Below are 26,335 nucleotides of genomic sequence, written 5' to 3'. Positions count from 1 at the left end.
AGTCACTTTAATAATTCTTCCACTGCTTTAACTGCCAGTAGATAGTGGGCAGGATTAAACATTGTCTTATGGTCTGTGCAGCCCAGTACTGAATTCTGTGCAGTGCATAGATAGCTGGAATTATAGATGTAGCACATACATGAACAATCAGAGCAACAGCTATTTCTAAAATACACTCTACCTTGCCCCAGTCTCTCTGGCTTTCAGTACTGGCAGATGGCATCTTTGCTTTCTTTTTACTCTGTTTGAGCTTTTCTCCAGCCTTTACAACTTCATTAGAATCATTTTTGCAGGAAGGACAATACCTAAAAAAAGGTTTTAGTAAATTCTCAATTACTTCAAAATAATGGCAATACATTTCTTGTAGCCAAAATAGTGTCAATTTGTTTAACTTGACTGAGTACTTCAAGCTAGCAAACATACACCAGTCTTAAGCAGCTGAAGGCTATGGCTTAAAAAAATGAAACCAACATAACAAATACTGATAAATACTTTAAAAAAGGGCATTTCAATATTTTTGAAGGTAGAGTGCTGGAGGCAAAACATTTAACTATTCTTTCTCACATGGTACGTGAGAGGTCCCCATGTCTCCTGTATTCTCTCTTTCATTTAGATCATGTAACGGAGAAGATAGCTGAGATTACCTACCAGTACTCATGGTTTGTTTCTACGTCCTGCCCACTCTAGCCTTACTTTTTGCTTCTAGTGCAATGAATTTAACTGCAGACAGCTGAGTGTGAAACAGAGCCAAGGTACCACATAATCTCTGTAGACACTCACATACACACACTCACTCTTCCTACCCACAACATGGAAGCCACTTGGAATATCGTGCTGAGACTCACTCCAGCTAACACAAAGCCATTCTGGTAAGAAAGTGGCAGATAACTAGTACACAGTGACTACAGCAGAAGGAGAAATGGAGTACACTGATCCTTCTTCTAATAAAATTTTTGTTCCAGGAATTCCAATGCAAAGGCAACTGTTCACGTTTTTGGCACCCGTGGGTTGGGTTTGGCCCATATGCCACTAGTGCAGGAAGCCTGAGCTACACTAACTACCACTATATTACTACTACTGGTTTAGATTAATTAATTAATTAACTTTGTATGTGGATACAAATAGAAGAATTAATGATTAATGTCCACAGGAACAGATTTCACTATATCAATAAAGGTGTTGAACCATTAAGAGAATGAAGCAATGCAGATACAAAGAAGTTAAACATTATATAAGATGCTGAAATTGCCTAACACTAAGATACGGAATGATATTACAGTTGTTTGAAAATGAGAGTATTTAATGATCAATTAAAAGAAGGAATATGACATAATGCAAAATGACAAGGTGAATTAATTACAGCATTCCCTGCTTTTTCATAAGATAACCATATTGCCTTATTTTTTAAACTGAGTTTTGTATGGAATATTAAATACTATTTGGCATATAGAGTGGCTTCATCTCCACAAGAGAAACTTATCATCCTTTTCCAAACTGCTGGCTTAATGACTGCAGAGTTTGCCAAAGTTTAGATAATAAAAATACTAGATGGAAATTTTTCCACTTCTAAGCCAAACAAAGTATGCCAAGAATTAAGGATCAGACAGCCATGACTCTTGGCTTATATGCAAAAAAAAAAATGGAGAACATAGACCTCCATTTTGGTAGAAGACACTGCTTTGCCTCGTGCAACTGCACTCCTTCCACATACAACCAAGCATTAAGACTGCGCAGGACTGGCATCACTAAGTATCCCAAAATTAACTGTCACAAGCTGGCTCCATAACAGTACCTCTCCCACCCCGTGACTCCATAGATAGATGCAGATATCTACTTATATGAATAAATCTTAAGGCTCATATTGTTACACAGTAAACAAAATAAGTTAAAAAGTTCAACATCCATTTTTCAAGATATTATATTAATTAAACTTCTAATGCTTGTAGAAATTCCTAAGTTTTTTGGCCAGAAATATAAGCAGAAGGGTCTAAAAGTGCACTTAACATATGACCTGAGGGACTCTAAAGACCATGTTGTCAGTCAGTTTAATTCTTGTGTGGTTGTCTAGAGAGGACTGAATCTTCTATAGGGAGGAAAACAGTCCTGGGCACATATGCAGTGCAGTTACAGTGATATTATTGGAAGAGGGTAGGGAGATCTGAGTCGGAAGACTTTGAAAAAGTTTCTATTCTTCAAACTTCGTCTGTAGTGCTCTGAAACAGAAGTAGGGTAACTCAAAATAATGTTTCATAAGAAGCTTTTGAAAATAATGGATGCCAGTGAAGACCAGAACACTAATAGCTGATCCGAAAAAACATTTGAAGCGCCCAGCAGGCCCAAATAATCTTAGCACACTAGCTAAATCAAGGAGATACTGAGGATGGTGAATTTCAGTATCAGTATCCTGACTTGCCTATCAAACCTGTGTATTTGAGGGCATAGAAAAACAAGCGAGAATAAATTGTTTTCAGTGTAGAACTCAGGATTTGGGGGTTTTGTGGGAGAGAGTCACTGACTTAAGGCATATAGATGTTATTTATCAGAAACTTTCCTGTGCCTAGTACTGGAAAACAGAGGGGACTTTACTGTTGCTAGTTCTGAGAGTAAGAGCCAACTGAAGGATGGATGGACTGAACAGATGTCTAATTCCAGACAGATGGTCTCATTGAATATTCTGAATGAAGTGAAAAAATAACTTCTCAGCTGCTATATAAAAAAGGTCGAGTGAAACCAGGTAAGAATGCTGCTTATGGACTGCAGTCAGTAATAAACCACTTGTATGTTGACAATGCTTTCCAACACATGGCATCAACTAACTTATGTTGACAATTAGTGGGAAGCGAGAAGATGTCACGCACAGAAGACCAGTCTACCTCCACAGTACAAAATTTGGGGATAGTTCAGACTAATATGCTGTGTAATAAACACTGCTGAATAAAACCTGTAATCATTCTCCATATACAAGAAATGGAAGGAACATACACAATATTCAAATAAATCTCATATTTAGTTCCAATGACTAATACATACTTCTAGTAGGCAGTGAAAATATGTTTTAGATAGCATTTCAAGCCAGCAGCTCCTCCAAAAACAGTGAATACAACTCTTTGCCATGCAAAAATGTCATGGGAAAAAATCAGCTTCCAACAACATTACCCCTCTGTGGCCAAATGTACGGACTGAGAAACACCTATCAATGTTAATGGCCTCAATCGCTAAATCACACAGTGGCATAAATACAGAATTCAGAAAAAAACAAAATGCTCCAGAAAACACGCAGACCATAAGCACTGACAAATACACAAACCTACTATGGGATCCACTATGGAATAGGAGACTGAGTTATTTATTTCCAGAGAATGTCAGAATTTCCAAAGCACTTTTCATTTGAAGTATACAGTTTCACAGAATTGAATCACAAAGTCTATAAAATTTATCCATAAGACATCTTAGACATGTATCAATGTCTATGTAATGGAAAACTTCATTAGAATAAAGTTCTATTTATTAATAATTTATAAAGGATTAGCATCACGTGTAAATCACAGGCAGGTGATAAATATAAACGGTGTAAATTTTAGATAGATAATAAAGATGAAAAATGGTACAGAGCCCAAGACAACTTAATGGGCTGCTAATGGGTCCGTGCAAATTTACTTCAAAATACAATTATCTTGATTTAACAATGCCAGCTAGCTTGGTTTTCCCACTGGCAGAACTAGGGACAGTAGAAATGAAGAGCAGCAAGGTGGTGGTTCTTCCACAGCAGGAGAAATGAATGGAGTAGAGACAACATGAAGATACAAGAAGGGTACGACAGCAGCAACAAGGACAGAGGATGAAGGGAAAGACAAGGGTAAAGGTAAGAGAATTGTTCAAGCAGTGAAGCTTGAACAATGTGAAAAGGGGAGCAACCAGTGTTCATAAACACAATCAAATCAGATAATGTCACAGAGGATCATAATGATCACAACGAATAAAATGAACATCCTGGTTTTTAACTCCATAATGGTCAATAAAGCTTACTACTAATCCTTTATGAATGATTTAAAAGAATTACCTTGACAGAAAACATGAGGTTTATATTAATTAGATGGATGAAAAACACAGCAGAAATTTTTAAAAAATCCTCAGTATTGTCTCTCTTGAGATGCAGATAACAAAGAGATACCTTGTATAGAATGGCAATATAGATAAGTAAATCATCCCTGTATATTTACCAGTCCTCATCTTCTGGTATCTTGCTTAAGGGGGGGTTCAGGCAGTATATATGATAAGCCATATTACATTCATCACACAGGAGTTGCATGTGAGCATCCTGTTTTCCACCACACAAATAACAGGAACAAAACCGGCACTCTTTATCTGGATCAGCCCTACAGTGCTTGCATTCAGGGCCACTTTTTCCTGTCAAAAATAAAGAAAAAGTCAAATGCAATGTATTTCAGAAAAGTGCACTACTGTATCTACAGGAAAAAGTTATTTCTGCACATGAACACCGCCCTCTTGAAAATGTCTTAGTTTTGGGTTTTGTTGTTGCTGTTCGTTTGGGTTTGTTTCTTGTTTTTTTACAATGAGGAACTTGGCTATCTAGGCTAACAGGATTCCTTTTGCTATATAAATAAACAGTAAAGAAAATCACTAATCAGCAGCTTCTCTTAGTTTCTCCCCTCCTGTCCCAAACATGCCACCTGCAGAATCTCCATGCCTTGCACAATCTCTGGTTGGAGTCTTCTTAAACACAGCCATGAAGAAATTCCTGTTAGGTAACTGGTAAAAGTCAAATGAAGATGAACTATGATTTGAAACAGCTCTCTTCCCCTTAAATTAAATCTACAGTTGAATAGAAGAATAAGTAGTCTGACACCACGGACCACCCCAAATCACCAGCTATTTCACATCAGCAGTTTAATTTTCACACAATGAAACACTAACTTTCTGTTTCAACTCGCTTGAAATTTGGGATCAGGAAAGCTAAGGTACAGTTGGGGCTGAATTCATCAAGGGATGCAAAGAAAAGTAAGAATGGCTTCTACATGTATGTTGGTCAGAAAAGGAAGATTAAAGAAAATGCACTCTCCCCCGATAAATGAGAAAAAACTAGTGACAAGCAACATGGAAATGACTGAGCTACTCAACAACTTTTTTTGCCTCAGTTTTCATTGCTATTCACACACTGGTAATCTTCCCACATCTCTTGAAGTTCTTGAACTTCAAGGCAGGGACCAGCAGAATGAAGTCCCTGTCATTGTAGAAGGTCAAATTCAAAAACACTTGAGAAAACTGAACTTACAAAAGTCCATGGGACGCAACGAGATGTATGCCAGGGTTCTGAGCAAATTGGCTGACGTAGTTACTAAGCTACTCTCCTATGTCTGAAAAGTCATGGCAGTCATGGAAAGCCCCCAGTGACTGAAGAAAAAGGAATATTGCACCCTTTTTAAAAAAAGGTAAAAGTAGGACCCTGGGAATTACTGACGAGTCAGGATCAGTTCAGTGCCCAGTGAGATCACAGAACAGAGACTCCTGGAGGACATGTCAAAGCATATGGAAGACAGGGAGGTGACTAAAGACAGTTAACATGGCTTCACCACAGGCACATAATGCCTGACTGATCTAGTGGCCCTCTACAATAGAGTAACAGCATCAGTGGACAAGGGAAGAACTACAGACATCATTTTCCTGGACTTGAGTAAAGCCGTTGATTTGGTCCTTCATGACATTCTTACTGCTAAGCTGGAGAGATACAGGTTTGATGGATGAACTATTAGATGGATAAGGAATTTGTTGGAAGGCGGCATCCAAAGGGCAGATGGTCCACTTCCAATGGTTCGATGACCAAGTGAAACCATTAAGGAGTGGTGTCTCTCAAGGGTCCATACTGGGACCCTTTAATACTTTCATCAGCAACATAGATAGTGGGATTGAGTACACCCTCAGCAAGTTTCTGGATGACAAAGATGAGTGGTGCAGTTGATAACACCAGTGGAAAGGGATGCCATCCAGAGGGACCTGTACAAGCTTGAGAAGTGGGCCCATGTGATCCTCATGACGTTCAACAAGGCCAAGTGAAAGGTTCTGCACAGGACAATCCCCAATATCATACAGGCTGGGGGATGAAGGAATTGAGAGCAGCCCTGCAGAGAAAGATGTAGGGACACTCATGGTTAAAAAATTGGATAAAGCCCAGCAATGTCACTGGCAGCCCAGAAAGCCAACTGTATCCTGGACTGCATAAAAATAAGTGTGGCCAGCAGGTCAAAGGAGGTTATTCGGTCCCTCCACTCTGCTATGATGAGTCCCCACCTGGAGTCCTGTGTCCAGGTCTGGAGTCCTCAGTACAAGAAAGACATGAAGCTGTTGGAGAGGGCCCAGAGAAGGGCAATGAAAATGTTCAGAGGGCTGGAACAGCTCTGCTATGAGGAAAGCCTGAGAGAGCTGGGGTTGTTCAGCCTGGAGAAGGCTCCATGGAGACCTCACTGTGGCCTTTCAGTACTTAAAGGGGGACTATAAGAAAGATGGGGACAGACTTTTTAACAGGGCCCATAGTGACAGGACAAGGAGCAACAGTTTTAAACTGAAAGAGGATAGATTTAGATTGGATATAAGGAATAATTTTTTATTATGAGGGTGATGAGACAGTGGAACAAGTTGCCCAGAGAAGTTGTAGATGCTCCATACCTGGAAGCATAAAAAGTCAGGTTGGATATGGCTTTGAGCCACCTGATCTAGCAAGAGATGCTCCTGCCCATGGCAGGGGGTAGGATGACATGTTCTGTAAATGTCCCTTCAAATTCAAACCATTATATCATAAGTAGTGCTAGAACACAGCACTTTAATATATTTTTAGGAGAAAAAACATAAAAGCTGAAGAACATAAAAGCAGAACCACTGATGATGGAAAATTACCAGCTACAAACAGAAGTTCTAGCCAGATATTCTGACTGCAAAACACGAGGAGCAAATGTGTAAGGCCACCAGCAGTGGTTATTCAACAAAGCCTCAAACATAAAGGTCAGAAAAACTTAAAAAGAAAGCCAAAATCTCTCAGTATAGGGTTTCTACCAAAGCCTAGACTTATCTGCATGCTATCCAAATGGAAGTAATCTTCTAGTTTAAGACTTCTCTCCCAGGGTTCATTTGAAGAGAAGAGAAACATTACGAATGCTGATGAAAAAATCCGTGGAATTTCCAGCACAGCAAGGCAAAACTATAGTCTGTTCACAATGCCACCATCAATTCAAGTCAAGACAGACTGAAGAAACCCCAGATAACTGGTATCCACTTCAAATAATTTTAAAAGTGATGACTGAGCACTTCCTAAAGAAACTCAGTAGTGTACATAATCCAATAAATAACAGGCAAAAAGAAACTGCATATTTTTCGGTAGCTCTTACCACCACAGGTTGTTTAAGCCTATGAAATTTGCCAGTTTTGGTTACAAACCATTTTTCCTAGGTCAAAAGTTAGTAATTTTTTAAGAGAAAAAAAAGCAAAAAAGCTCTACATGTTTTAGTTCAGTTAAACAATACCTGTAGTTTTCAACTTTCTTCAATATACAAACAAAATATAAGCCATCATTTTCATTACATTACTTTAATTGTTCATATTTCTGCTTTAACCATGTTGTAAATAAAACACACTGATTATATTTGTGTTATTGTTCACACAAAGACAGGTCTGTTCACCCCTACCGACACTGTAGATATTAGTCGCATACATTATTTCATATTATCTTCTTTTGCAAGAAGACGTCTCTCATATTCATAGCACAAATCTGGATTCTGATGAAGTAACATATGTTGAGGCTGGGTCTTACTTTCATTTTGCATATAAATATTAGAAACTTATTTACAAGTATGTTGCTTATTAGTTTATTGATTTTCTAATATAATTTTGTAATTGTTCCTGCTCTTTTCCTGGGCTGCAGAATTTAGATATCAACTAAATAATTTGGAAATAGCTACCTTATTTTAAAGTGTAACTGCTAAACATACACTGACAGGTCATACACTTTATCTCATTTACAGATACAAAACATAATTAACATATGGCCATGATCAAGGAATACCAATTTCTCTGCAGAAGTCACCTACATTGGAAACAATTGTCTAGCAGAGAAATAAAGTAGGTATTCTATGTTTTGGAAAGGACATGGACAATAATGTAACATAGACAGAAATACAGCCAATGCATTTTCTGATTGTACTTACAACAATCTCACAGTGTATTTAAGGCAAATTAATTATTTGAATTTCATCTGCTGTTATTACAACAAAAGTCTGCAGCTTTTCATAGCATACAAACAAGCCAAAGTGTCTGTATTTATAAAGATATGTATATATATTTTAAAATTTTAAAAACAAAATACAAATAGGGATGTAAGTACAGTAGAGCAGTAAAGGGCATACTGCTTACAGCACACAGCTCAGCTGATGTGCACCGTGAATAAGTGAACAACAAGCCAGCTTACAGAAAAAGACAGAACTACATGAACGAAATTAAAAGGGCAGTGTAGTGAAAAAGTTTGCCTCTGGAAAAAGAAATAAGGCTAAGGTGACAGATCAATTAAGTTTCCGGTTTACAGTTTTAAAGATTACATTTCTGTGTTACATTTAGTTATGAAGGTTTCCTACCAGAAAAACTTACCACTCCTAACTTTAATATATTTTTAAACTTTGGCTAAAATGTCACACTGCCTCTTAGATGAGCCACTACTAACTCCATTCCTGTAGTTGCTGGAAGGATGAGGAGGTATGGCATAGTTGATTTTTACAAAGTCATGCAGGGCCAAATAATAATTCAAACATTACTTATTCCTTTTTTTTCCATGTTATGAGCAGCTTTGGCACAACGTTCCTTATGTTTTTAAAATTCTGACTTAACGACAGGGCTAAAGTGCATCATTAGAGACTGATTCTATCTTTGGCATTTATTACATTATTTGAAGTTTAAATGACATATCAATTGCAATCGCAGTTTTGGTGACTTGGACACCTGTCTAGGAACTTAACTGAGACTAAGAATTCATTCTGCACAGTTTACTTAGAATATTATTAGCTGTTCCCCTTTTTCCCTACTTATGATTGATAGCATTAAGATGTTATTGGTTTATGAATATGTCAATAGAGCCACCTTACAGTAAACATACTTTTAGAAACCTAAAAATGACTCTATGTTATTACTTTCCTGAACGCACAAAACAATTATTATTACCTCCGTATGCTGATCCTTTTATTTTTTTACAGAAACATCATTCAATTTGTACTTCTATTCAAATAATTTAAAAAAGCATACTTTTGAAATCTCCATCCCCAAATGTCAATGGATAAGCTCCTGGCTTTTCAATCTTGTACATTTCCTCTATAAAAAGGATTTTACAATCATTTATTGTGTCTTCTGGGCCTCTGAAAAACAAAAAGAATAAAAAGTACATTCAACTTAGTTCCTGAGACCTAGATTCTGTACTTTATGAATCCTAAGCAATGAGATAAAGGTAACTAGCATCTTTTTTCATCACTAACAGGATACTTCATTTCAATTCACACACAAAATTCAGTCTAGTACTATAACTAATCAGAAAACCAAAATACATATTTACAATGTGCATAAAAAAGACTACTCCATTACTCTCAGATAACCTGCCAGCTGAGTATGTCCTTATTGACAGCCATCCATAACTTTGTAATTCTGCTTCTAAAACCTCACAATCTTTTGTTGGCCAAACACAGCAGACCAGATAAAATCATATCTTCTCAAATACAGCATATCAAACATTATTTTAAAAGTATAGTGTCAGAAATGAACCAGAAACATAACTTGCAAGACACAATAATAGACTCTATTGGAACCCCTAGATTAAAAAAAAAAAGCAATAGAAATCTTGAAAAGCCCTGCTATGACCTCTTAAATGTTTTGGAAACTGAAAACTTGATCCTGCAAAGACACATGCAATATTTAATTATATACTGTGAGTGGCCCTGTTAATGTCAGGTTTCCCCATTATTCCCCATATCTCAGTCATGAGGAACAAATATGCCATGAGTCCACAACATTAATGCTGAAAGCCTTCTAGAGAAGGATTAGGAAATACTAAATGTAGAGTAAAGGTTTTCACCTCTTCCTATTATAATCTCTTTGTATTTGCTAAAATTCTAATTCAAATATAAATGTATCTAAAAAGAAAAGGTCATAAAAATACCAACACTTTGAAACACCCCCTTTTCCTTCCTCCTTGGGATGATACTGTGCTTTTGTCAACTGCCTGTTCTCCCATTTTCAATTTACTACCTAACCTAGAACTCAGTAGGGATTTTCAGTATAACACATACTGGAGGTTTTAATTACTGAACATAGTTCACTGAATCACATTTGTAATTACTGATTTCAGAACTGAGCAGTTTCACACAAGAAAGAAATTTACTAGCTGGAGAGATGTATTTTTTGCAGGGTGACACCGAGTCATTAAAAAAAAAATCTGAAGGAGATTTGGATTTGTTGAACTTCTCTTCGAAATTTGCTCTAATTCTGTTGTACTGCTGCAGTCCCTGATTCGATTCTAGAAAAGTGTTTTTAAATCCAAAACTACACAAGCAACTAAATTAACACAGACCACAAATACCGTAGCTTGAATTATTAAGATTATAAAGTTTAACATTTTACCAAGACTGTGATGCTTGTAGTTAAAATATCCAGTGTGCATCCTGCAACACAAGAAATGAAAGATTTTTTCTTCTTTCCTATATAGACAACATATGTGCTGGACATAATAGACAAGTAGCAGCACACAGCCAGCCTAAGTCCAAGTTAGGATACAGTGAAGAATATACAGTTTTTGAATGCTTTATTACAAATGATAAAACAAACGACTGTACTGGTTACTGTTCAGTATTTGAAGTTGTGCAGGATTCTGCTAAGCAAAGCAGAAGTACACTGCACCGTTACAGGTGTTTCTCCAGGAGCAGGGAAATAACGACAATTAATAACTGTGAAGATAATAATTAAATGTTTCTGCACTGGAGAATATTTTCCAGGTGAAGACCACCAGTATGTTAAAATGCTGTTTCTTTCAAATATTTAGAGTGTAGAAAGGCCTGAGAATATGTCTGAATCAGGTAGGGAAAAAAGATATTAGGTCCATATTAAATAAGGATAACTGCAATAACAGAACAGCTCCAGAAACACGAGTCTTCAGTCTGAGATCCACTGCTCCCCCTCTGCTCCCACCAGTTCTCCTGTCCTGACCCCAGTTCGTGGACTCTGCCACATGCTGACTTAATTGAGGCATAAAAAGACTAAGTCAGGGAAAAACCCAGAGGTAAACAAATACTTTCTGGTGGCCATGAGCACTGCATTGTTTGTCTCCACAGAAATGGACCTGAGAGGACTCCGAGAGTCTTGATTCACTATAATTGTCTTTTAAGTGCACCAACACCTGCTCACTTTGGCACCTGTATATATTTTGACCCTTTTTCTTCCTTGAAGTTTTTGGAGGGAAAACATTCCCTGTTGTTGGTCATATGCATAAACACTAAATGTTAGCAAATTTCAAAGATTTGGGATGTTTCAACAGAACATACAAAATGATACATCAATCCAAATACACTCATCAAATAGAGAACTGCTTGTTTTGCTGGAATATCATGTATTCATGATCATCTTCAACTACACACTAGGGGGCATTACTTAAAAGCAGTTCTGCCCATTGTGGGTTAACACCCCTCAGATTTACTTAAATTTCCATAGAATGCAGTAAACACAGGATGTCCGATTTACTGCACCTCAGTCTGGATGAGACCATGTGGTCCAACCACCCACACTGGAACGCGAGATGCCAGCTTCTGTTATGGCCAAGTATTCCTCTGACAACCTAGGGTTATGGAGATACTTCCAGTCTGTGAATGGCTACAGCACCTGAATTCCTACAGCTGTTACTGTATCTGCAGCTCTACTTGAGGCAAAATTTCCAGGTTTGGTTTAAAGTTAACTATTTAACTAGAAAATTGTCACTGGAACAGATAGAACAGTACTCCCAGGAATAACTACCCATCTCTAGAAGGACTATGAGGACCAGTACAACCCCGCAGGGAAGGCGAGTGGAAGCTCCTCTCTTCTGCAGTAGCATGCAAAGACACTTTGAATTATCTACAATACCTAGCCATTAATTCAGTTATAAAGATACTATACATGCAAATACAGAGAAGACAAACTGTAAATGTAACCTCTGGCAGGAAAACCAAACAAACAAATACAGACTGAGCTTCTCAAAGTATCATTTCCCCAATTATCTTCTGAACCTTGGAGAGTCTTTTCTTAACTCCCCTACACTTTTTGTTAGTTCTAGACTACTTAAAGTGAAAACCAAATCAAAACAAATGTCCTGACACTCTCTAATGCTATAAACCTACTTATGTTAGGACCTTCCGTAGCTATATCACTACTTGCCTGCCTATCCAGCTTGATTCTTCTAGGACTTTTATCTAACATAACTCAAAATTAATGAGTCTATTTTAAAACCAAAGTATAAAATTATGCCTTAGTTCACCTACGTAACATGAAGTTTTGTATTAATATAAAAATACATGTATTGGTTTGCATATCTATATGCTTACAAAGCAAAAGATTAAAAACAAACAAGCTCATCTTAAACATTAGGCAGATATATATGGAAAAGTCAAAATAGCGATAGAAGTTGAATAATATGTTGGATACTAGTAAGCATGCAACTACATGTGCATCTACAGACAATGTGAAGCATAATTTATTAAATAAGTTAAAATCTTCTCAAGAAACAACACAGTGAGTGTAGCAGCTACAAATATGACTTTACAAAAGTCATGGGATACAGAGATATTCTCAAATTCCAGTACATTTCAGACAAATTTCAAAATATTTGCAGAGTGCACTTTTCTTCAGTTTTCGCACCTTGCAAATCTTCAACGTGTGCATGGTTTCACCTCTAAATATGCCATCCCTAGTAGCAGCAACAGCGCATCTAGGATAAACTTGCAATGTTTCCCCCTCTCTCTACATTGGTTTGTTGTTTAGAACTGTTTTACTTTAATTTACCCTTTTTTTACTCCATTTTCTCCAGAAATTTAAAGAAAAAAGCTTTTCATCACATGTGATACTCTACATACAGCCTTCAGACAAGAAGGAAGGTGGTAAAATACCATAAAGCTGTACTCACAAATGTACAGACGCTTGTGTTACTACTATCTGTATCTTCGGGAAACAAGCCAAACCTGAGCTCAGTAGAATATCCATTAGGAGTAAATTCTACTGGTGCCAATTTAAAATATTAAAATGACTTGTGACTACACTGGTTATCATATCATTGAAAGATACCATGAAAAGATTTATAAAAACTGGTTCAATGGTATTAGTGTATCAAAAGACACCACAGCAAGCAGTTTTTTCTGGATTGGATTTTCATGGATTGGATTTTGCTTGGATTTTCATTAACTTTATCACAAAAACATCATGCGTATATTACTGCAACCTCAAAGTGTCGAAACACAACATACTTTTAAAAAATATAGTTAAATAAAACAACTCCCCTAATTAATACTAGCAAACACAGAACTCTAAAAATGAAAAAAAAAAAATCATTTGTGCAGAGGTAACAATTTATATGAGTATGTTTTTCTCTCATAGCACTGCAATGCTACTGACATAAGTAATATTATTCCCATATCTAGATGGAACTGATAAAATAGACAGAATTAATCACTTCTGTATCACATATTGGGTCATGGTAGAAATTCCTTCTCTTTTGGGTCTCTTCAGTATTTTTGCGTTGGGATAAGAGCACTCAGAAAGTAACTTTCAAACTGTTTTTCCTAAAAAACATTTAGTATTTGAACCAGAGAAAACATTTTATTTTCTGACATGTTTAACATAAGGAGCAAGCAAATACTATCAAGTATCTTTACAAAGCTTGTATGTTCCAACAAATGGCTGCGTATCCCTTACTAAAGCTAAAAATCCTCGCTCAGCTAGTTCCTCTTAAAAGACTAATTCTTCTGCCAAATTACACATATAATAGCTGTAATAATGATCAAGCTACACAGGATCTGTCTTTAAAATTATAATTATCTAATAAAATTTTGGCTATATTGCTCAAATATACACAAGAAATACGACCTTTCTTCATTTCTTTACCTTAGCATACCAGAAGTGAGATAAAAAAAAAATATCTTGGTTTATATGCCATGCATAGTAAATGAGACTGCATTTATGGCCATGTAGGTACACTAAATCCTTTAAAGAAATTAAATCCCAAAACAGAGCCAGACCCCTCACTACAACAGAATTCCTAATACAAGCGGTCCTTTTAGATAGATTAGACACAGCCAGATAGAAACCTTCACCTGAATCTTCTTATATCTGTACTTCCCCCGCCACAACCCATTCCTGTTTTTTTAAGCCTTCAGGCTGCAAAACACTCCAGACATATATAATCATATCTCATTAGAAGTATGACAACTGGGCATTATCTTGACTATTTCAAAGGCCAGCTTCCAGGAAAATAAAAGCCACTAGATGACAATTACCACAGTGTCAAAACTCTGTCCATTCCTACAGTCTGAGAGATTCAGTTACAGTTGCCAGATCTGCCTCTGGAACTTTCTGGTTTTATCACTTTACCATATTCAAAGTAGAAGAAAAATATTTCACCACATGCTGAGTCAAAATGCAATGTTGAATAACAGCAGGACAGAGTGTACTATATGAAAAATACACACAGAAGTCACGTTCCCACAAAAATTCTTAAGAAGTGTCTAAAGACACTTTACCCTCAGGCCTCCTAAGGGTAAAACTTTACTCACTAAGTCGTGTTCACCACTAATTTGTCAGCTTCTATGGTTACTGTCAAAGGGTATTGTCCAGGTCAGCAGAGAAACAGCTACAATTAGAGTAAAGCCTAACAGAACATAACGTTGGCTACACTCTCCAAACAATTTAAAATCAAACCAGGGCCAAATACACCACCACTTTCAGTATCTGTATTTTAATATGCACTACTTTGTTAATACCTTGTCTCTGATCAATCAGCCTCTACTCTGCTTCTGCAAAGCTTTCTGACAGCAACTCTTTTATTTTCTCCTGCATCATCAAAAAACAGTTGGATAACTTCTTCAGAAATATGCAAACAATCTTTTCAATATTACCATTCTTAATGCTTGTTAGAGCTTTTAATATTATCTCCTTGGAAGTGGTCAAGCCACTGGATCTTATGCCTACTGCATGAATCAACAACATTTAATTGTTTCTTTGCACTTTGTGCTTTCACATTTAACAGCTGCAAGAACTTGTATCCTGACTTATTCAATATATATATATTTTTAAGTGAGGACTGTTTTTCTTAAACTCTTTGCTTTTGAAACAAGAGAAACTGTGTTCCTGAACTAAGCTCATGAACAACTGTTTATCAACTTCTATTATAAAAATATTAAATTACAAATAGGTTAAAATCAACCAGCTAGAGAATTAATTGTGTTACTGTAACAAATAATCTCTACAAAAATCTACTCCCAAAAAACAGAGCTATGTTGTGATGTTCACTTCAATACTTTCAATCTAAATCACCATCAGCCAAAATAATGTTTTGAATTAAAGCAAATACATTTAACAGCATGCATATTTAAAAATATGTTAAATGGAAAAATATCTCTGATAAAAAATATTGCAATGTGGAAATTACTACTAGTTGCTTAAAACAGTAACTAAAACTTAGGCTAAACCTTAGTTTCAACAAACTGCAAACGCACATTGTCTACACAGAATGAGACAAAGGCTAAAAGATTTTCGTAATACAATTACAACACTCACCAAATATGACTGAAGGTTTGCTTTTAAACAAGATTGTTTTAAAGGTAACATACAAAATCTTCCCCACATGAAGAGAGCATATTACACTGACAACTTCCCAAATTCTGCTAGGTTGCACTGAATTACATAGAGGTTCTTTTACCTTGTGTTGTATGCAAGCAGAAAAACAGACAATATTTTGAAGACTTTTTTCATAATATTCCACATCCACAAACAAATGCACAGTTACAAAATGGGACAGTGTCAGCTGTGATTTTCATTCAGCTTTATTTTTATTACACAAGCCACTACAGGGACAAAGATACAGGACATAGTTCTTCTAATATGCAATGAATTTATTACAATATATATATAGTGCTAAGATATAATAAATAGACAGATAAGTAAATAAATAAATATATTTCCCAGAATATGTTGAAGACCTTACTATCAGAAATGTCATAATCTAATACAAATTGTTAAGGCCTTTAAACACAAACCAAACATAACACACACACACCCCCAATGCCCAAACACACAAATTCACACTGTGGATACACACACATGCCAGTCAGGACATTACGTTTTTTTAAGCAGGTATAATGCTTGATGCATTTATAAAACAACGTATTATAGTTCATTATAGTTCATACTCTGGAAGTAGAGCTTCAGACGTAGAGACTATCCTTTTTTTCCTTAGACTGGGATCTGTAAAGCAGATGAACATTAGAGAAGCAAGCATAAATATAGTACCTGAGAAAAGGAGAACGCACTTGCAGAATGCATTGTTGGATCCCAATATTTTATTTACCGTGGTTGCTCAGGAGCAAGACTCTGCCCTGTGCCACGGCATCCACTGCAGGGCACAGCAACAGCAGCACATGAAGACCAGGCACGCCGCGGCACCAGCACTCACGATCCACTGTGCCCCCCGGCATGGTCACCAACAGGGACACCACCTCCGGTCACCACAGCTACTCCATTCTTCAACTTCAGGAACTTCGTGGCCGGCACTATCACAATGTGAAATGGGCACCCACAGTTTCCAAATCCAGGTTCAAACATGCAGATATTAAGATCTACTTGACCAAATGTCCATAAAGAACCATGTAAAAAGAGCTGGATGAAGACCCACAAAGATGGAACCCCAAAGGCTGCAGAACTGTGCTTGGCATCACAGGGCATGGTCTGTGCTCAGTCCACTTCTCTGTGTTTGTGGACTCAGTTGCAAGACTCAGAACAATGCAAAGAGTCTGCTCAAGACATCGTTCCAGGGGTCTGGACTAGTCAAGAAGCTCTTTCATGCTAGGAGGAGAAGAAATTACAAACAGGTAATTCCTACTACACGTTAAAAGCTTCTATCCATATTTTACATTATATTACAACTCTGAGAGTAGATGCAGCACACATACTGATCATGAGCTTACACACAGTTACAGGAGACCAATTTATGTACCCAGCTGTATTAAGTGCAAATCTCAATTAAAAAAAAAAAAAAAGACACGCAAAGAAGTATCTTCCTTTGTACCTTTGTAACAAAAACTCAGAAGGATGCTGTCAGGATGGATAATACACATTTCCTATAGGATGCTTCATAGAGAAGTAAAGGCAAATCAGATTACTCACAAACAATGCCAAAACCACATTTTTTGCCTAACATGTTTGTAATGAATGGATTATCACAGCTTGAATGTACATGAGAGCATCACTTTAATGAAAAAGCTTGGCACGCAGGGATGCTCCCGCTCCAAAGAGGATGCACTTCAGATCACCAACAATTCCTTAAAGTCAAGAAGTACATGGTGACCTACAGAGAGAAAAAGTCCTAATTAATTTGACATTTAGAGGGTAGCTGCTCATTTTGGGATGTCTTAATTCCTTATATTGCCCAGTTCTCTTCAGACAAATTACATCAAATACCTGTGCCATGATGTCCAATTCCATTAGTGCACAATATTAAATGCTCCCTCTAAGCGTCCAATGGTTCTTGCATAATGGTAGCGCAGCATTCCTGAGTCTTACGTGTATGTTTGGGATCTGTGACAATTCCACTATTATTCATTTTTATGTATGTACAAATATTTGTAGACTTTTGGGTAAAACTGTTGGACAGATTCCTCAAAAAACAAGTGAGGAAACTCGGAATGGGGTAGGCAAGCAAAGGGCATGGGGTGATCAGAAGAGGAGGAACAAAAGAATCAGCAACAACAAAAAGCAGAAGTGAAATCACTTGAACTGTAGACATGTAAAGAAAGAAGTGCCAGTGGCAGAGCCTTATGGGGAAAGCTCTCACCCCCTTTCAGCAGAATCAGCACACCTTATTGCCTCCCTGAAACACCTATACACCAATACATACAACACAGAGATCAAACAAGAGGAATTATCAAAGTCTGTATAATTACTGCAGGTCCATGACCTCACTAGGATCACGGAGACATGGTGGGATAGCTCACATGACTGGAGTGCTGTGGCAAATGGATATGGGCTCTTCAGGAAGGACAGGCTAGAAAGCCAAGAGGGGGAGTTGCACCTTATGTGAGGACAGGTCAGGAGTCAGTTGAGAGCTCACAGGTCCAGATTAGCAGATAGAACAACACAGGTGATGCTGTAGTGGATGTCTGCTACAGATCTCCTAAGCAAGGATAAGTACACTATGCTTTCTTCAGGCTATTGGAGTAAGTTCCATGTTTACAGACCCTGCCATCTGCTGGAAGGACAACAGAACAGAGCACAGCCAACCTAGGAAATTTCTGGAGTGCAGTGACAACTTCCTGACACAGGTGATTAAGAAGAGGTGTGCTGTTAGGCCTGATACTTACAAAATAGGAACATTAAAGTCATGGCAGTTTGGCTGCAATGATGATGAAATGATTGAGTTCAGGATCCTTAGGGGAGGAAGCAATGTAAAAAACAAGATGATCTCATTGGAAGATATCTCCAGGATAGAGCCCTGGCAAAAAGAAGGGTCCAGTAGAGCTGGTTGACATTCAAGGATCACCTCCTCCAAGCTCAAGAAAGGCTTATCACCACATGCAGGAAACGAAAGGCAGCAGGACACCTGCATGGATGAGCATGGAGCTCCCAGACTAAACCCAGACATAAAAGGGAAGTGTGTAAGAGGTGGAAGCAGAGGCAGCTGACCCAGGGAGGAGTATGGAGTTCCTGTCCAATTGTGCAAGCATAGGGTTGGGAAAGGCAAGGCCTATCTTGATTTGAATCTGACAAAAGATGTCAAGGGCAACAAGGAAGGATTCTACAACCATAAAAACAGAAGAGGAACACTACAGATCATGTGACCACCCTGCTAAATATGGTGGGCCCCCTGATTAAAACAAAACAAAACAACAAAACACACACAACACAGAGAAAAGACCAAGGGACTCAGCACCTTCCTTGCCTCAGTGTTTTCTGGTAATACCAGCATTCAGGAATACCAGGTGTCTGAGACCAGAGGCAATGTCTGGAGTAAGGAAGACTTAGCCTCAGTGGACGATTAGTTTATGGAGCACTTAAACTAGACATAAAACTCTATGGGGCCTAACAGGTTGTACCCATGAATGCTAAGAGAGCTGCCTGATGTCTGGACAAGGCTACTCTTAGTAATTTTCAAAAGGTCATGATAACTGGGACACCTACCTGAGAAATGGAGAAAAGCAAATGTCACTATCTTCAAGAAGGAAGATCTGCTGACAGACAGCCTCATCTCAATCCATGGGAAGGTGATGGAGCAAATAACCCGGAAATTATTTCCAGATACAAGGACAGGAAGGTGATAAGGAATTGTGAGCATGGACTTCCAAGGGGAAACCATGTTTAACCACCCTGACAGTATTCTACAATGAGGTGACTTGCTTGCAAGGTGACAGGAGAGCAGATGTTGCTCACATCCACTTTAGTAAGGCTTTGGTAACTGTCCCACATCCTCACATACAAGCTGACAAGTATGGGTTAGGTAAGTGCACAGCAAGGGAGACTGAACATTGGCTGAATCCACAGGATTGTGATCAATGGCACTAAGTCCAGCTGGAGGCAAATCAGTAGCACCCCAGGCATTGATCCTGAGCCAGTTCCGTTTAACATACTCCTTAATGACCTGAATGATGGGAACAGAGTGGACTCTCAGCAAGTTCACAGATGATATAAAAACAGGACTTGGCACCAATAGATCAAATGTGTTTGCCACCCTTCAGAATGACTTGGGGAGCTGGACAGACAGGGATTTCATTATGTTCAGCAATGAGAAATGTGAAGTCCTGCACATGGGGAGTACCCCATACACCAGTACTTGCCAAGTGGCTGGAGAATAGCTTGGTAGAGAAAAAGCCTTGAGGACCTCATAAACAAGATGCTGACCATAAACCAGCAATGTGCCCTTGTTAAGCAAAAAAGGTCAACAGCCTCCTGGACTGCATTGAAAATAACTTTGTGAGAAGCTAGAAGGAAGGTAAACATTCCTTACTTGGTATTGGTGAGGCCAGATCTGGGCTCCCCAGGGTGGAAAAGACATGAGCTTATGGAAGTGGTTCTATAAAAGGTCCACAAAAATTATTAAGGGGCTGGAACATCTTTAATACAAGAGTGTTTATCCTGAAGAAGGTAAGACTTCTGTGTGGAGGGCTCTTATCCATGTGCATAGGCAGAGAGCCAGGCTCCTCTCACTAGTGCATCCTGCTAGGAAATGGTAACAGCCACAAACAGAAATACATGAAATTCCCTCTGACCATACAAAATACCTTTTTACCATGATTGTCCAGAGAGGTTGAGAAGTGTCCACCCATAATGATATTCAAAATTCAACACGACAGTCTCCAGCAATCTGGTCTTGCTGACTCTGCTTGAGCAATCTCAAAAGCCCTGTCCCATCCTCACTGATTCTCTTAAATTCATACACACATTTAAACACTACTCCTTTTAAATGTATTTTCATCATGCTTCTCCCAATATTGTGCTCACCATTATTTTTTCCACAGTCTCTGCACTTTAGTCTGTTTTCTTCTGTTTGGAATTACTTTCCCCAGTATGAATAAACTAAGCTTCAAAACGCTTCTAAAAATCACCCCCTAGAAAGCAAGTCAAAAGACTGTGTGGTTTCAAGTCTGCATGTTTATTAGAGAAAAGATAGTGTTACAAATAGTGAGGATAATAGTTTATGTTCTGGGAAAACAAACAAAAAGCTCAAAATCCAAGTCAACCCATCCCTCACATTCAAAAGATAATTCTATCTTATGGTGATTATGAAATGGCTATGAAACAAAAAAAACATTCCAACTTTTAAGACTTGGTACTTATGCACTCTTTTTTTCCTTAATTGTTATGCATTAAACCATTAATTGCTTTAAGTAACTGAAAAGTTAAGCTATTGAATGCAATCCAGAGAGCCACCCTTCCCCCGCTCTCTTGTCTCAATGCATGAGCATCATCCCTGGTCAGCCTGACATGTACCACTGTGCTCCCAAACCATCCCATCAGTCCTTTGTTGAATTTACTCTGTGTCTTTGTTTTGTGCATTGAGGTAGGGGGTGTGTGTGTTTGGAGGCGGGTGGAATCTAGTATTCTTGATGGAGTCTAATGAGTGTTCAGTAAAGGGGAATAAATCACTCTCCCCAGTCTTCTGATTATACTCCTTTTCATACAGTCTGAGTACTGTTAGCCTTCATTACATACTGCTGGCTCATGTTCAGCTTGCTGTCTACCAACACCCACAGGTCCTCCTCATGAGGGCTACTTCCCAGCCAGTACTGCTGCAAGTGGCTCTGCCTTCCCAGGTACAAGAAAACTCATTAACCAGTATCCTCAGACCCTGATCACTCAGTCTTATTATACATTTTAAAACTCATCTGGTTTCCATCTACCCAGATCATAACATCCTAATTGGGACAGGATATTACGAGACACAGACTAAAGACCTGATACAAGTCAAAGCAAATCACATCTGTTGCTCTTCTTTGAAGATGCTTTTCTTTGATGTTCATAACCTTTGGAGATGTCATGGTTGGGGGTAGCCTTGGCTGCAGCCATCATGAGATGGTGGAGTTCAGGATTCTGGGTGGAGGAAGCAGGACAATAAGTAAGACTAAAACCATGGACTTCAGCAGGGCAAACTCTGGTCTCTTCAAGGTCCTGCTTGGAAGAATCCCATGGGTTAGGGCTCTAGAAGGTAGCAAGTTCCAGGAGAGCTGGCTAATATTCAAACATCCCTTCCTCCAAGCTCAAAACCAATACATCCCCATGAAGAAGAAATCAATTAAAGAGAGTAAGAGGCCAACATGAATGTGTAAGGAACTCCTGTCAAAACTCAGGTGGTAGAAGGCTGTTTATGCAATGTGGAAAAAGGGACAAACCACCTGAGAGGAATACAAGGAAGCTGTTAGAGTATGCAGGGATGCAGTGAAGAAGCTCAAGCTACACTTGGAAGCAAATCTGGCCAGGGATTTCAAGGACAACAGCAACAAGAGGAAGGTTAGGGAAAATGTAGGTCCATGGCTGAATGAGGTGGGTGCCCTGGTGACAGATGACACCAAGAAGGCAGAGTTACTGAATGCCGTCTTTGCTTCTGTCTTTAATGCTAAAACTGGCCCTCAGGTATCCCAGACCCTAGAGACAGAAAAGGAACTCTGACAAAAGGAAGACTTTCCCTTGGTTGAGGAAGAACAGGTTAGAGATTGTTTACACAAACTGGACATCCACAAATCCATGGGCCCCAATGGGATGCACCCACAAGTGCAGAGAGTGTTGGCAGATGTTATTGCTAAGCCACTCTCCATCACCTCTGAAAGTTCTGGAGAACAAAAGAGGTGCCTGAGGACTCGAGAAAAGCCAATGTCACTCCAGTCTTCAAAAACAGCAAGAAGGAGGACCCAGGAAACTACAGGCCGGTCAGCCTCACCTCCATCCCTGGAAAGGTGATGGAACAACTTATACTGGATGACATCTCCAAGCATGTGAAGGAAAAAGTTATCAGCAGTCAACATGGATTCACCATGGGGAAATCATGTTTGACCTACCTGATAGCCTTCTATGATGGTGTGACTGGCTGGGTAGATGAGGGAAGAGCAGAGAACATTGTCTACCTTGACTTCAGCAAGGCTTTTGATGTCTCTCACAACCTCATAGGCAAGCTCAGGAAGTGTGGGCTGAGTGAATGCACGGTGAGATGGATCATGGACTGGCTGGATGGTGGAGCTCAGAGGGTTGTGATCAACAGTGCAAAATCTGGTTGGAGGCCTGTAGTTAGTGGGGTTTCCCAGGGGTCATTACTGGGTCGAGTCCTGTTCAACATGTTCATCAATGACCTGAATGAAAAGACTGAGTACACCCTCAGCAACTTTACTGATGATACCAAACTGGGAGGAGTGGCTGATACACCTAAAGGCTGTGCTGCCATTCAGTGTGACCTGGGCAGGCTGGAGGACTGGGCAAAGAACCTCATGAATTTCAACAAGGGCAATTGTAGGGTCGTGCACCTGGAGAGGAATAACCCCAGGCACCAGTACAGGCTGGTGGTTATCCTGCTGGGAAGCAGCACTGCAAAGAAGGACTCGGGAGTTCTGGTCAACAACAGGTTGACCATGAGTCAACAGTGTGCCCTTGTGTCCAAGAATGCCAACAGTATCCTGGGGTGCATTAGGAAAAGTGCGACCAGCAGGTCAAGGGAGGTTATCCACCCCCTCTATTCTGCCCTGCTGAGGCCACATCTGGAGAACTGTGTCCAGTTTCGGGCTCCCCAGTTTAAGAAGAACATGAAATTACTGGAGGGAAGCCAGCAGCAGGCTACGAAGATGATGAGGGGTCTAGAGCACATTTCTTGTGAGAGTGAGAGAGCTGGGTCTGTCCAGCCTGGAGAAGAAAAGGCTGAGAGGGGATCTTAGCAATGCTTATAAATATCTCAAGTGTGGGTGCCAAGAGGATGGGACCAGACCCCTTTCAGTGGTGTTCAATGACAGGATGAGGGGCAACGGGCACAGACTGAAGCACAGGAGGTTCCATCTGAATATGAGGAGAAACTTCTATACTTTGAGGGTGCCAGAGCACTGGAACAGGCTGCCCAGAGAGGTTGTATGGTCTCCTTCTCTGGATACATTCAAAACCCACCTGGACATGTTCCTGTGTGATCTGCTCTGGGTGAACCTGCTTTAGCAGGTGGGTTGGACTAGATGATCTCCAGAGGACCCTTCCAAGCCCAAACATTCTGTGATTCCTTTGGCCAGAGAGCTAATAATTTTATCACAGAAGGCAGCCAGCCTTCTAACGCATGATTTGCTCTTAGAAAAAAAATACATCCTGGTTACTCTGAATTATCTTCGTACAGCCAGCACTTCATGAGGACTGTCCTATAGTTTTCCTCAGACTGAAATAAGGCTGACTGTCCTTCTTTGAAGAAGAATGCAACATTTCCCTTTCTCCAGTCATCAGGGACCTCCACAATCTTTTCAAATATAGTACAGAAGAGCATCAGTGCATCAGCCAGTTCCCCTGGCATACCTGGATGCAACCCATCTGGTTCCATAGACTTGCATTGGTCAAGTTCTTGCAAGCCCTCCTTGACTCTGAGAACTGTCCTTGAATGCTTTTACTAGGCAGAGCTTCCAGAGAGAGCCTGTCACTGAAGACTAAGGCAATGAGGACAGTGCCTGCTGACGTTGAATTATCTGTCTCTTACATTGGCAGATCCATATTTTCCTTGTTCAGCCTTCTACTGCCAAAGTAGTGGTAAAAGCTCTCTGCATTGCCCTTGATGTCTCTTACAAGTGTCACAAACTGTGGTTCTCATAACACCATCCTTAAATATTCAAAATACCTTCTTTTTACTCTGCCCCCGTTTCCAGCTCCTATACACTGAGTTTTTGCACTGGGGCTAACTCATGAGCTTCATGTTCAGCCTTACCAGTCTCCCAGATACATCTATTACTTACTTGAGTATCAGGATGAACCATCCTTGTATTTGGAGGAAGGTGTCATTAAGCACCTGTCAACTCCTATAGGATCCCATTGACTAGCTCCTTGAATTAAACTGAAGTCTGTCCTACTGAATTCCAGAGTCTACTCTGGACTCTGCTACTCTCTACTCTGGACTCAGCTACTTTCCTTCCTCAGTTCCATCAGGATCTTGGTATCTACTATTTCATGGTCAGTATAGCCAAGTTTACCAGTGAGAATCTGATTCCCAAGCAGTTCTTGATTACATACAGCAGATCAATCTGTGTATCACCCTGTTGACCTACACAGTACCTCTATTAAGAAGTTATTCCTGACATTCTCCAGAGAGCTTCCTGACTGCTTGATTTTCAGCATTACCCTGCCAGCAGATGTCAGGGAATTTGAGTCCTCCGAGAAAATCAGTTCCCATGATCCAGACTCTTAAAGAAGGCTTTGTCCTCTTCCTCACCATGATCAGGTGAACTACCACCATGATGACATTCTTCCTGGCCTCTCCCATCCTGACCCACAAGCTCTCAAACAGACCACTGTCATCGCACTGAAGAGCTCCCTACATCCAAACTTCTTCACATCATGGCAGTCCTGCCCTCTTTATCTTCGCCTTTCCTCCAGTTTGTATCCATCCATCTTCTCACTCCAGTCTTGTGATCTGTCCCATCATGTCTCCACTATACCAAAAATGTCACTGTTCTGTGACTATATGCAGCACTAATTCCTGCTTGTTTCTCAGGCTGTATGCATTTGCATACATGCACTTTAGATCAATATCCCTCTTCTACCAACCCCAAGATCCCTCTTGAACCCACCACCCTTTACTTGCCATGCACATGTGTCAATACCTCCCTTAACCATAGGTCATAATGTCCCTTCACTACCCAAAGTTCTACTCACCCGGCTGGCCAGCATGTTGGCATAGATGCTCTTGTCCCACTTGAGGATCAAGGACTTTCAGGGACAGATGGGAACCCAATTACGGGTCCCATGGCACTAAATGCCAAAGACCTGTTGGCATGAGCTGTGCAATTAACCAGGTTTCAATCTACAGGATTGGCCTGCTCCTTTCCATTGGGAAGACTTGTCCTCCAAGGTCTTACTCTTTCGACAACAGGACTGAGAAGCTCTTATGTAACCGGGCTCCTTAGCTTGAGAGATAATACTATCTCTAGTAAGGCAGGTTTGGTTTGCAGCTCAATTTTTAAAATTTCAACACAAAAGAACAGTACATTCACAGTCCAAATACTCAACATGAATCAGAAGCACCTAGTCTACTTGCCCTCCATTTTGGGAAAGCAAATGGAAACACTCAAATAAATATCAGTTTCTCCATATTGCCAGTTAGGAATAGGCAATGTGCAGGGAAATGGCATAAAGGATTACTTTTAATGCTCTCTCTTTAAGAATTGGGAAGAGGGAAGTATCAAGAGATAAAATATTTTTTCTATGTAAGAGAAATTACAAGTAAGAAAGCTTAAAACTATAACCTACTTTTCTCTGTACAACAGAACCTCATGAAACTTTGCCCTCCTTAGGGTAGGAAAACAAAGCATGAAGGAAAACAAAGTGTGTGTAGGAATAGCTATGATCA

The 26,335-nt window shown here is 39.4% G+C and overlaps 1 protein-coding gene across 2 annotated transcripts in view; it reads right to left on the bottom strand.

Annotated features, from left to right (window-relative positions):
* UHRF2 (ubiquitin like with PHD and ring finger domains 2) overlaps positions 1–26,335 on the bottom strand; it is a 92,874-nt gene that overhangs the window by 24,392 nt on the left and 42,147 nt on the right. For both annotated transcript variants that reach the window (XM_065046076.1, XM_065046077.1), the window contains exons 5-7: positions 9,298–9,407; positions 4,221–4,407; positions 182–305 (exon numbers count right to left, since the gene is read on the bottom strand). In XM_065046076.1, the coding sequence (XP_064902148.1) occupies positions 182–305; positions 4,221–4,407; positions 9,298–9,407 (421 nt within the window). The remainder of the gene's footprint in view (positions 1–181; positions 306–4,220; positions 4,408–9,297; positions 9,408–26,335) is intronic.

Source organism: Columba livia, chromosome Z, assembly GCF_036013475.1.
Source record: "Columba livia isolate bColLiv1 breed racing homer chromosome Z, bColLiv1.pat.W.v2, whole genome shotgun sequence".
NCBI lineage: Eukaryota > Metazoa > Chordata > Aves > Columbiformes > Columbidae > Columba > Columba livia.
Note: the sequence above shows the minus strand (reverse complement) of the source record. Positions and strands in the feature narration are given on the sequence as shown.